The following is a 13,207-nucleotide window of genomic DNA, read 5'->3' as shown; positions in this document are numbered from 1 at the left end:
AGAAAGAGAGGGGCCAGAAGCGTTGACATCTCAGACTGACAGAGTGTATATGTGTGAGCGTATTATACATGTGTAGGTCAAGGCTTTCTCTGAGACTAAAGCAGTAAAAGCAGAGATATCTGACAGATCTGGGATGTGAAACCTCTCTGTGGGCGGCCAGAGTGTGGTCACATAAAGTCTGGAACTTTAAGCCAAGGCACACTTTGAGAACTATTAGCATTTAAGACCAACAGCATTGAGATTAAAACATCAAAAATCTGAAAAAGACCATCTTTTACCGCGGCCTTTAGTTTTTCTTATGGTGTGTGGTGTGGCATTCAAACTAAACTGAAAATCTCAAACCAGGAAAAGTGATTTCTCACTTTTATTGTTGCTAAGAAATGATAACAAAGGAACTGCAAGCTTTTATCTCAGGTTAAATGGTAATGAAAGAGCTTCTTCAAATTCTAGACACATTCATCATGAGCTGTCCTTTGTTCCTTAGCACAAGGTGGATGTTGTGATTTATCATCCCTGCTCCGTCTCTTGCAGCTTTAGAAATACACTAATGTCAAGGAAAAAAAGAGTTGAGCCTTAAGCCATGCGAGCAGCTTTGTGAGGCTTGTTGTGGAGAGGTGTTTTGACCTCAATGTTTACATTAGCGTGCTAATGCATGATGTTTTTTTTATTATGTATATCCTGGTATAGCTTGTTTGCATGCAAACATTATAGGATTAAATCCAAAGTGCCTCTGAAGCGTGTGTGGAATGTCTACACTTTACAGGTACTTTGTTAAAATTCTGAAAACATTAAAGAATGAAGCTAGATAAAACAAAGTTGCAATCCATGGTGACAATGAACTGGATACAATTATGGAGAACATAACTGCAACTCTGAGCGAAACCAAACTTTTTAGGGCTCCCCTGGTGGTTGACTACAGTATACACTGTTAAAATTGAACATGAGTCATGAGTCCTTTTTTACTCCAGCAGGTTACTCACAGCATAATATCCTCCTTGGTGCCATACAGGTTGATAAATGTGGTGCTCATGTACTTGATTGTGTGAATCTAAGATATTTCTTCAAGAGAAATAAAACATCACCAAGATTTGGCTCCTGCACTAGCAGCTGCCAGAGATTTCATAACCACAGCTTTTTGTTTAAAGGTCCCATATTGTGCAAAAATCACTTTATTAAGTCTTTTAGTGAAATTTGTGGGTCTTTGGCTTTCCTCCCAGCCCACAAAATGTGATATTTAATGACAAACCCTGTACTTAGTAGTGCTTGTGAATGTAAAATCCTGACCTAAAACGAGCTGTATGGAATTTCCAAGGTGTGCCGACGTCATATTCCCTTTTTTGACCAATCAGGGGCAAGTCTGGCCTGATTGGTCCACCAGAGCAGATACCCCGCTCCCTGCCCCCTCTCCTCCCCACTGCTCTGCTTTGCTTTTTGGCTGTAAACAGGCACATAGTTCCATGCACAAGCTTCTCATCTCAGAAGAAGACAAGACTGAGTGGCTCGAGTTCATTTATCAAGGAAATGTGCCAGCTATACTCAGTAAAACTGTGCATGTGTGTGCTAGCCACTTCACGGCCGACTGCTTTTCAAACTTTGGACAGTGCAACAGAGGGCTAGCGAATAGGCTGGTCCTGAATCCAGGCACATTACCAACCATACGCCAACAAACCTCGGACCCTGGAAATGTGAGTATTTTAAATGTTGTGTGCTGTGGAGCAGATGTAAGAGCTTTTCCTCAGTGTCCCCCTGTCTCTGAGTTAGCTTCAGGATGCTAACTTTAGCTGCAGTTAGTCTGTTGTTTTAGCCTGTAATGTTACGGTAAACGAGCTTTGCTGTTTTTGCCAAACATTGTGCACTGAGCTCGTGGCGCCGCTCTCAGTGACGTGGAAGAGCAGGGCGGTATCAGCGGTGGCTCATTTACATATGGAGGCCACGCCCACTAAATCAGAGCGTTCTGAACAGAGGGGCTATGAGAGCCTGGAAACAATGCTGCTGTGCTTGATTTATTGGCTTTTTGGACCAAAACATGTTACTACCATTTCATGAAGACATCAATGATCCATATTAAACTGCAGAAATGGAGCATAATATGGGACCTTAAACTTTAGGATAGTGGGAGGGTGTGATCTACGTTCAATGACTCCTCAAGTGTGGTGGAGGTGGAGGTAGTATTTTGGCTTCACTTCTCACAAGAGATTTTGAGTCATCCACATTGTTATACAGTCAATGATCCTTAGGCCTATGAATTTGTGAAGGTGTAATGTCATTTAAAATAAACACTGTAAAAATGTTCTGTGCTGACAACCTGATTGTAGTGACACCTTTGGCTGTAATCATTAGTTGTTCTTCAGGATAGAGACTCCATTTTCCATGAGCTATCATCCACTGTCATAAGGACATGACTCTTGCCAAAATGTGTGTTAATTTTGGAAGCAGATGAATGTAAAGCAGCTCTTCTTTGGAACTCTACCTTTCTTGATACAAGGCAACTTTCTGAAGGATGCAAAACATGAGCCCTATTTCTTGAAACATGACAACAAACTTTTGAAACTCAGTTTATAACATAGTTTATGTCATAACAGTGGTCATCTACCAACCCATGTTTTAGCTTGTGTGTTTCACTCTCCCATTTTGCTTTATTCTGCTCTTCTTTCCTTTTTGCCTGTCCTGCCCTAGAGTCCACCATTACCACAAAATAAATCCAAGATGTGACGGCGTAGTGTCATTAAGGGGACTTCTGATCTACATACCATGAATGGCTTTACTTCCTCCTGCGGTCTGACCACATATACTGAGAAATAGCATTTAGAAATAACAGATTCTTGTGCTTATAATCTCATTTTAAATTGTGGAATATGAACAGGTAAGTATTTAAAAGTGACTTTTTTAATCAATTAAAATGTCTTTAAATAATTTTTCAGGTCACTTTAACCTGTGGACAGTTCATGTGTACTCATCAAAAATTGACTTCTTAGCAGCAGTGTGGTTCAACTACTGATTTAGATGAACCAAATAAACTGATTCTTTCAGGTTTATTTGTTTTTCCTCTTCCACCATAAAAATGCTGATAATCTTGTATTTAATTTATTCATTTTCTACAGTGTAAAAAAAAAGAATTATTGCTTTTACTCAGTGCACCGATCTCAAACCGTCTGTACTCTTCCTACAGAAGCAGAGGCTTACAGTCTTAAGGGCGATGCATCACTTGATGATTTATCTTTGAATAATCAAGACTGTTGCAATGTCAAAACATTACAGAGTTGTTTTTTTCACCAGCTGCTAACGTACTGTCTCCTGAGATGATAATACCATTTCTATTATGGTCTAGCTGAAACTGAAGTCAGTGCCTCTTTTACCCCTAACTTGTGATTCCTCCGACTCAGCTGACAACATCATTTGATCTTGAATATATTTAAAAACTCTAACAGCTTCTCTCCGTGTCATCTGAGTTTTAAATGTGTTTTCATGGATAGTGAAAAAGGGGAAAACATATGAAAGAGGCTTCTTTGAAGTAAAAAGTGGAAGACATGGTGGATGTGACCCCATCATCTCCACTAGCTGATACTTTTCTGACCAGAGCCAAACAACTTTCTATTTTTGGAAACATCATCACAGGACTGAGATGAGTGGAAGAAGCAGCAGAAAAGCTGCAGACCCCAACTCCCATTACGAAGAGAAGTAAAGCAGCTTGTAACCAGCGGTGGAGTTTCTGCCAATCTTTTGACTCCATTAAGGAGTGAGCCTTAATAATACAAGTGACGCTCTGAGCTTAAACAACCATTTCATTCTGTTCCCTCTTCATTTCTCTCCCTCCGCTGACATCACAAGTGCTACTGCCGAGTGTCAAGCTGCATTACTTGGGAAATTGGGCAAACTAATCCTAACCTCACGTCAACTTTTTCTGGGGCTTTCAGTTACATGGCCAATTTGCACAGCTGCATTTGAGCTCAATATGTCAACTTGCACTTGATGTAAGAACTCAAAGCACTTTTGATTTTTTTTTTTTCCAGTGCATGTCAACAGCTATACATAATATTACAAATAAAGCAAAGGACCATGATTTTGAATGTTGCCCAAGTTGAAGAAAGGATTAAAGCCTTTCAGCATTAAGTATGAAGCCAAGATACTCCCTGTAATGGGTGCATGTGAAAAACCAGTGTGTCCATGGTATTGTCATCACATCCTGCATCTTTTTGTATACCAGAGAACAGTCGTACAAGTGAGGTCAGCTGCAAAACACCCTAGACTCTTCTAAAGCAGAAACTCACAGATACAATTCATTATTGTGGTTTAAAGGTCCCATATTATGCAAAAATCACTTTATTAAGTCTATTAGAGAAATTTGTGGGTCTTTGGCTTTCCTCCCAGCCCACAAAATTTGACATTTAATGACCAAACCTGTACTACGTAGTGCTTGTGAATATAAAATCTTGACCTAAAACGAGCTGTTTGGAATCTCCAGGGCGTGCCGACGTCAGCAATTCCCTTTTTTGACCAATAAGGAGCAAGTCTGACCTGATTGGTCCACCAGAGCAGATTGGAAATGTGAGTATTTTAAATGCTGTGTGCTGTGGAGCAGATGTAAGAGCTTTTCCTCAGTGTCCCCCTGTCTCTGTGTTAGCTTCAGGATGCTAACTTTAGCTGCGGTTAGCCTGTTGTTTTAGCCTGTAATTGTTACGGTAAACAAGCTTCGCTGTTTTCTTAACATTGTGCACTGAGCTCGTGGCACCGCTCTCAGTGACGTGGAAGAGCGGGGCGGTATCAGTGGTGGCTCATTTACATATGAAGGCCACGCCCACTAAATCAGAGCGTTCTGAACAGAGGGGCTATGAGAGCCTGGAAACTATGCTGCTGTTCTTGATTCATTGGCTTTTTGGACCAAAACATGTTACTACCATTTCATGAAGACATCAATGATCCAAATTAAACTGCAGAAAAGGAGCATAATATGGGACCTCTAAGTTCATTGACTTTGACGTATATTGTTATTTCCCTTTAAAACACAGAGGAAGGAGGTAAAACGACTTAAATATTTATGTCAACACACAGGAAATCAAGAATGAGATGAGCCTCTTGTTATATACCTGCTTATTTATCCCACAAGCTCTCTGTGCTTTTTAATCTGATACACTTCTCCAGCCAAATCCATTCTTTGTCAAAGTGGTACTCAACATGCTCATTGTTTACTTTATAAGTCCACCACAAGCATAGACTCTTTCGCTTTGATAAGATTTGTCAACCACTCACTCCTCGGTGACAACCTGAACTGCCCTTCATCTAAAAATGGATGTTCCTGGTTCCAAGTGAAAAACATCGAGACTAAAAACACTGAAGTCAGGGCTTCAAAAAAAGCAGAGGATAACTAACGGGTGACAACACAGCACCTGTGACTTTTATTTATGTGGCCAAGGCATAACATAGATCACAAAAATGTCCATACAGTGACTTGAGAGGTCCAGTGACCGGAGACCAATTATTCATGAAGAAAGAAGTGATGCAGCACTTTGTTCAGGGACACGTCAAAAGGGTGGATACCAGCCAATTCTAAAGACAAACACCACTCCTGAAACTCACTACTGAATGTAAACCACTAAGTGATATTTTGTGTCTTCTCATTTAAGTGTCACAAATATACATTCAATTTAGTCTTGAGCTCCACCTGAGGATTTTATTAAACACTGAAGTTTATGTGTGTGCTTTCTGGCCTGAAGGACAAATGTTCTCTCCTTTCTTGTCAGGTTCTCTCATGAAAACATCTTTGAGTGATGCACCTCTACATAGATGGATGTAAAACTTAAGTGCACCTGAAGCTCACTGGCTCTGAATGCAGTTAGTGATCATTCATTGTTTATTTATGACCCAATTGATCTTTTTTGGGACACTCTTGGCCTTGAAATATGAGCTCCTGTGATTTTATGCACCGGACAGCTATTTCAAACTCACACAACAAAGCCAGCTTATACAGTATGGATCCTCTCACAGACACTCTGTAAAGGCTGCAGTGTTCATTAGATGGAGGGATGCAGCAGTAGGGATGCACAGCTGTGCTTTGACAGGCGAGCATTTTAAATGAGAAGAGTCTATACCTGGGTCTGTGAAGCCTCTTTTACACCATCTGTTTACAACACCCAGGCTGCAGCTGACCAAGATCCATATTTTAGTTTCATTGTACATTACTGTCAATCAGATGAGCACCTTTTGTTGACAGATACAGGGACTGAAGTGGTTTTAATTGCATTGTTTTCATTTATTTCAAAGTCTTTATGTAATGTTGATACCAGTTTTGATCATACCAGTATCCTTCTAATACATATTCTTTGTGGAAAAAACTGACTGTATGCTTTCTTGGACTTACATAACATCCTATGCTGCCTTTTCAAGTGTACACCATTCGTCCAAAATTCATGTTACCCATGCAACGCGAAACTGAATTGGGTTGTTTCATCATTTTTACAAACGAAAAGTCTTGACTCCAAACTTTCTCTTTTCAAAACTCACACACCGACACACTTCCTCTCACCTGAACTCCGGAGCAGAGTTGCTCTTCAGTCCATAGAAGCCGGCAGACAAGGTAAGTAGCCAGTGTGGCACAAACGCTCCGTGCTCACACTCCAGGTACGGCGCAGACCACTTGATCTGGTTTTTCTCCAGAAGATAGCCTCCACTCTTGGAGCCCGTTACGTCCGGGAGTCTCCTATGCATGTGTGGTCTCCTGCCGTCCCTGAACTCGTTAAACCACTCAGACTCCGGGCTCCTGCTTCTCAGAAGACGGTGCGCGGAGATGGATAAATCCTGCAGCACCACCTCTTTGTCGGTTCTGGTTGCCTGGAGGAAAACGTGCGGTCCAGGGGACGGAGCGTCCTCGTGGAAGGTGACCACAGCTCTGTGGATTTTGGGATCCCCCTCCAAGATGCTCTGCACCAGCGCGTGGTACCAGTGGATGTCCCTGCGCAGGGTTTGCTCGCGGGACCTGTTGGCCTGCAGGATCATATTTAGGAAGTTTGTCGCGTGCGCTACAGTATCCAGGATGCTGTGCAGGGAGTAGTGAGAGGCGACGTGCAGGCCGCCTCGCAGGCTGCTCAGCTCGTATCTCCGGGAGCAGTTGACGTGCCGGAGCGCAGAGGAGTCCCCGGTGTGCAGGAAAGCTGTCACCACCCGCGGCAGGTCCTCCTCGATCTTGTGCGCCACCACCGTGCGCTCTGTGGCCGGCACAGGGTGGTAGTAAGTCGGGTGGTGGGGCGGCTCCCTGTTGATGTTTTGTGTGCTGAAGACTGGTGGGTGCTTCTCCTCTCGCTCGTTGTCAGACCACTCCACATAGCCGTAGTTAGAGCCAAAAACAAGCCCCGCGTGCAGGAGCAGTGGGACCACCAGAAGAGCCATCATGTCCCTCTTTACAGGCACAGAGAAGAAACAGGGGACACTTTGTGAAGTGAGGCGAACATGCCAAAGCTTTATTTCCTTCTGCTTCACAGGCGATGAAGACAGTTTCAGACGCACAAGCCACAGACTCTTGTGAACGTTATTCCCATGATCGCGCTAAAAACGATTCAGCTTGTCCACTTCTCATTTTCTTTTGTTTTGTTGCCTTCTTTCCCGTTTTACAGGCGCGCTATGTGATCCAAACAGCTTCTCACACCCTTCCAGCCTCCTTATTCCCATGAAAAACAACACTGCCTCCCCATCCATTCACGTGAAGCGACGCTATAACCGCGCGCGCACGGGCTCTCCTCACTCCTTACCGGAGAAATCCATGTGAAAGGAGCAGGATGACGAGGAGAGGAGCAAATAGTTCCTGGAGTTCCGTCCCTCCCAATAAAAAGCCGAATATGCCACCTGAAGTGTCGCCCAGCAGCGTGTGTGGCTCTTTCTCACTGCCTGTCAGCCGGAGGTGGGCGGAGCGTGGGAAAGACAGGAGCTGTCCGGTGCTGAAAGTAGCGCCTGTGGGAAGGAAAGCGAGGGAGGTGTTGATGATGATGAGGGTGATGATGAGGATGATGATAAAGGGATCTCGGCCTGTCAGTTAGAGTGAATCTAAATTTAGAACAATAGAAGGGGGAGTAACAGACACAGCCATCTCACATAGGCTCCAGTGTCTTATAGCTACCACTGAAGTAGTCACCACAACAAGAGCCTTATATGACTTTTTAAACCCTGAGTCCCAAAACAGTGGCCGGTTTCTCAGCTGTTTCCTCAGAGTCATTATACAATATCCTCCTATCTGAATCTCTTTCTTAAAAGTTCAGAAGCAGCGGTGCTGTCATCAGACTTTGTTGCCCAATTCTAGACACATTATCTTTCCTCAGAGAAGGAACTCTTGTCTCTTGCGTTTCCTGGGACATAATCTATGCTATTTGCATCACTGAAAAGGCTTTCTTTTGGGGGGTATTTTCTCTTTCTTTCCTCAAGAAGATCTTCTTACAGATAAGCCTTTCTATGTTGAGTTAGCACATTTTTAATGGTTGGTTTCCTCCCACAGCCCAAAAATATGCTCATCATCAGTTAACTAGTGAATTTAATTTGTCCATAGGAGTGACTGTGTGCATGAAAGCTTGTCAATCCCTTAGTGTCAGCCCTGCAATTGGCTGGCGACCAGCCAAGGGTGTACCCTGTCTCCAGCCCAAAACAGCTGGGATGAGCTCCAGCCACCGGCAACCCTAAAAAGGATAAGGGGTACAGAAAATGAATGAATGAATAAATGAATGAATGAATGATGGCAAAATGAGTAGTAACATTCAGGATCAAGAAGCTATGGGTGTAGACCATAGACTGTATATAGAGTGGACAGCGTGGTTCTGCCATTTATCATTGTACAGTTTTGAAGCCAAAATTCCTCCGTCACAGGCACCAACATAGTAGCAGTTTGCAGCCAGAGTCTGCGCAGTAGAGCGGATGAGGGATTCTGGGAGAATCTGAGTGGAGCTGGGTGACAAAAATAATAATTTTTTTTTTTCTTTCAAGAGTCTAATCCAGGGATCTCAAACTCGTGCCATGGAGGGCCAAGAGGCTGCAGGTTTTCTTTCCAACCAAGAACTCTACCAGCTGATTTCAATAATTAGTCCCTGCTCTCTGCTTGAAGGTGAGGTAATCAGTGAATTCAGCTGGTGGAGTTATTGGTTGGAAAGAAAACCTGCAGCCTCTTGGCCCTCCATGGCACGAGTTTGAGATCGCTGGTCTAATCACTTCATGGCCTTACCTCCCGAAATATTTTACAATCCCTGAAAAAAATACACAAGAAAGGAATCTGTCAATTATTGTTAAACGTTACGTAGAGCCTCGTTTTTAACTTCATATAACTAATGAAAAACGAAACTTTTCAGAAAAAAGAGGACTTAGACACAAGACAGCCAAATAATATCTTCAAATCACCACAACAATCGGACATGAGAAAAATTTCTACTAGGTGTATTAATTTTTTAAAGTCTGACCACAGTCCATCTGGAATGACGGGAAAGCCAGATTTTTTAACCTATATTGCAGCCAGCCACCAGGGGGAGCAGTTTTTGCGGAGACCTCACTTAGAGCCGAACAAGTGGACGTCAATTTTTTTTACAGTCTATGGTGTAGACTTTAGACTTTACTTCTTATTGCAATTTAAGTTTTTGACCTGTTTTTTTTTTTTTTACAATTGGGAACACTTTGAGACAAGCAGAATCAACTAAAAACACTACAAACCAACAGGTGCCGCCCTGTTGGCTATGGCTGCCTTTTGCAGCAGCTTCCTCTTCTTTGCCCGTTTCTTGTAATTTTTTGTCTCTTTTTCGCAATCTTTGTATTTGGAGTGGATCGTTACTTTGTATGGCTAATTTGTTGGTCATGGACACCAAACTTTTGTGTCTTCAGTGATATTTTTACTACTTTTTCTCCTGTGTTTGTCTGAAGATCCTACATGTAACCATGGCTGCATTGTTTACATGTGAACTCAGCTGTTAGCAGCCTGTAGCATGTCAATGCTAACTGGTAGAGGCCTGATGTATTCCCACAAGGTGAGGAGAAGGAGGTGAGGATGACGTGTTGGTTCTCAGGTGTGAGCTAAGAAGCAGCGACATGGACCTGTCCTTCCATCCATCGTTATTGGGAACATAAGATCTATCTCCAATAAGATGGACGAGCTAGCTGTGCTAACCCAGCAACAGAGGGAATACCAGAAGGAAGAATAACATCATGCTATTCACAGACATGGCTAAAGGAGCTAACATCAGACACCAACGCCACATTGGAAGAGCTTCACCTGCTGTGAGCAGACAGGATCCAGGAGACAGAGATGGAGCATGACTGAAGAAGCTCAGTCCTGGACCCTGTGGAGGTGGAGGCTGGCTGAACTGGAGAATGATGGACAAGCTGTCATCATCTATTTTTCTTATGGACCTTTTTTGCACTTTCTATACACTTTCTTACTTTTGTTTTCTTGATTGCTGCTGTGATTGAATTGCTGTGAATTTCATTGTAGTTGTTACAATGACAATAAAGTTCTATTCCATTCTATCCTATTCTAAATTTAAGAAAAATGATATGTAGGTATCATGAGGCCTCAAAGTTGAAGGGCAACTGTCATAAAACATTTTTGTGCATTATGGTTTTAAACTTGAATAACCCCAATTTCACTGACTGAAAGCCTAAGTGATTGCATAATAGCCTCATTTTCATATATGTGCCTGTACATAATCCAAAATTTAAAGTTAGATTATCAGTGCTAAAATATAAGACTTCTCATTGCTATTTCTCAGCTTACGGCTGGGGTCTCCTCAGAAAGCACTAAACTATTTTCTGTACATAGACTGGAAGTTCCTTTGATGACTCTACACCTGCGAGCAAGGTTTCACAGAAACCAGGTCTGTCCTGTTTTTTTCTCTGCTTAAAAATGATTTATTGGATTTATTTTGTCGTAATGGAAGACACTGGAGCTGGACTGTCAAACTTGAGAGTCCATCAATAAAACGAAGAGTGAGTTTATGTTTACTCTTCTTGGTGAGGTTGGAATTGGTTGGTTAGACCAGTGGTTCTCAAACTTTTTTCTGTCATGTACCCCCATGGTATGTTTTTTTCTGCCCCCTAACAAGCACAAAGCAGTTTTGGATGAAAAAAAAGAACATAGCACTCTTAGTGTCTATTGAATATGATATTAAATTCATAAACTTAAACTTATATAGGATTCAAACATTGATTAAATAAATGGTGATAAAGGAATTTTGCTTGGTTGCTATTTTTTGAATCTGCACCTTTGAATCTTGCGTACCCCAAGGGGTACACGTACCCCCATTTGAGAACCACTGGTTTAGACCATAACCAGGATTCTCAAACATTACATGTTATAGACACCTCTCAAAGCACCAGACTGTGGGTAAACTGACAGTCTGCTCACCTTCTAGACACTAAACTATGCTACAAAACGAGTTTACAAAGTTTGATTACATTACCTCATTACTTTCATGCTGCAAAAAGTTATCTTGAACAAAGAAAAATAGTGTTAAAAAGAAGAGCTGCCCTCTGTTCATTGCTTCCTATATAAAATGCAGTGCAGTGGGTCATGGTGCTCATGGAAGTGTCTGTAAAATGAAAAACACAAACAAAAACTACATAATCTGGCAAGTCCTCACAGTGTCTCAAAAATATTTTATCCCAAATACACTTAAAGTAAAAAAAAAAAAAAAAAAACACAATAAAAACATTAAAACAACAACAACAACAAAAAAAAAGAACAGTGAGAGTAAGAAAACCTGGATAAGCGTTTTTGCCACTTTTTTTTGCACATTTGCTTTGTTCTGTGTTCAGATCTAAAAGCACAAAGTTTGTGTTTTTGAGTCTAATAAAAAAAAACTTGAAGCATTGACATTGTTTTACATGTGTGAGCTTTTCGCACGTGTCCCTCTCAGTCTCACTCTGACATTCTCCAGCTCTCAGGTAAAGGGGCGTTGCAGTCTGGAGCTAGCCCAGGGTGACTCACAGGCCGTTACCATGGCAGTGGAGGGTGATGACTGCACAGTTCTCCCCATGTTGCCATCTGAGGCTGGCCCTGCAGCATCTACAACTGATCACTCCTCACACACGTAATTACACACATTTTCACAAATTTAGCTTTATGGTCAGGCTGTAATCCTGCAAATGATACAGACGGATGTTCACGGGTAGATGGATCACTGCTGACAGAACAGATAATAATGAGAAGTGACATATTACAGCACAACATCTCTGCGTGTGATGAGGTGGAGAGACAGGCTGCAGAAAAAAAAAAACAGTTGGTGCACAGGGTGGAAGGAGCATCAGAGAGAAAGAGCCTGTATAAAGTGACTGCTCCTGCCCCGTCTATTTCATCCTCTTTTACAAGCTGCACTGCCTCCCCTGGCCTGATGAATATTTGATGGGTATTTGCTGCTTCATCTGCATGCTTTACAACTTGAGTCAGTACAACCGCAGCAGAGGCAGAGAGGCTGCTACCACAACTTTTTTTTTTTTTGGAAGGAGGGTTGAACCAACGCTCCCTCTCTGTTACCCCAGAGGTTCCTGTGGATTTCCTCGGAGGAGAGCAAAGAGAGGAAAAAGGGACTGTGTACAAAAGTGTATCCTCTCTGCTTCTTTATTTCTCTTTTTTGGCTCATGCAGAGAGACACATTGGATTAAAACAGCCTTCATAGCCTTCATAGTGGAGGCTAAAGGAGCTCAAAAAGTGTTTACTCTTTATCATTCAGTACTTCTCTCATAGGTGTAGCACAGATAGTTGCAGCCAGCATAACAAGTCCTCAAAAGTGAATCCAAAACTGTTTATAAACATTAACATCTTGGCAACAGAAGAATTACAGAGACTCCTTTACAACCTGCATCATCATAAAGGTGTGCACGTTTTGGCAACTGGAGTGGCATCTAGCTAACTCCTCATTCTGACCACAGACTGTATAAAATATATACACATTTTCTACGTCACCTTTCTGTTCCCGAAACAGTGAAATAAAGCCAATCCACGGACGCAGCCACATTGGATTTGATGCTGGCTTTGAATTTCCTTTCTAACAGCCATAGGGCATCAGTCAGTTGTGTGGGCTGAGCTATTTCTCTGATTGGACAATCAGATTATCATAATATCTTCCAAACTGCAGAGTTTGGAAAAAAATCACCTCCCATAAAGTGTGTGCCTATTGTGAAATTAGTGTTTCAGACCCAAGTTGTAAAAAACTGTTTTTTTTTCGGCTTAGTGTGTACGTGGTTTCTGGTCTTT

At 42.1% G+C, this 13,207-nt stretch overlaps 1 protein-coding gene across 1 annotated transcript in view; it reads right to left on the bottom strand.

Annotated features, from left to right (window-relative positions):
• gpr158b (G protein-coupled receptor 158b) overlaps nucleotides 1-7,894 on the bottom strand; it is a 122,300-nt gene extending 114,406 nt beyond the window's left edge. The window contains exon 1 of the mRNA XM_074689386.1: nucleotides 6,521-7,894. Coding sequence (XP_074545487.1) covers nucleotides 6,521-7,383 — 863 coding nt within the window. The 5' untranslated portion in view covers nucleotides 7,384-7,894. The remainder of the gene's footprint in view (nucleotides 1-6,520) is intronic.
• Nucleotides 7,895-13,207: the final 5,313 nt, after the last annotated feature.

This window comes from Halichoeres trimaculatus, unplaced genomic scaffold, assembly GCF_033239565.1.
Source record: "Halichoeres trimaculatus isolate MK-OKI-2021-1 unplaced genomic scaffold, fHalTri1.1 fHalTri1_scaffold_15, whole genome shotgun sequence".
Lineage (NCBI taxonomy): Eukaryota > Metazoa > Chordata > Actinopteri > Labriformes > Labridae > Halichoeres > Halichoeres trimaculatus.
This window is presented reverse-complemented; position numbering and strand designations above follow the sequence as displayed.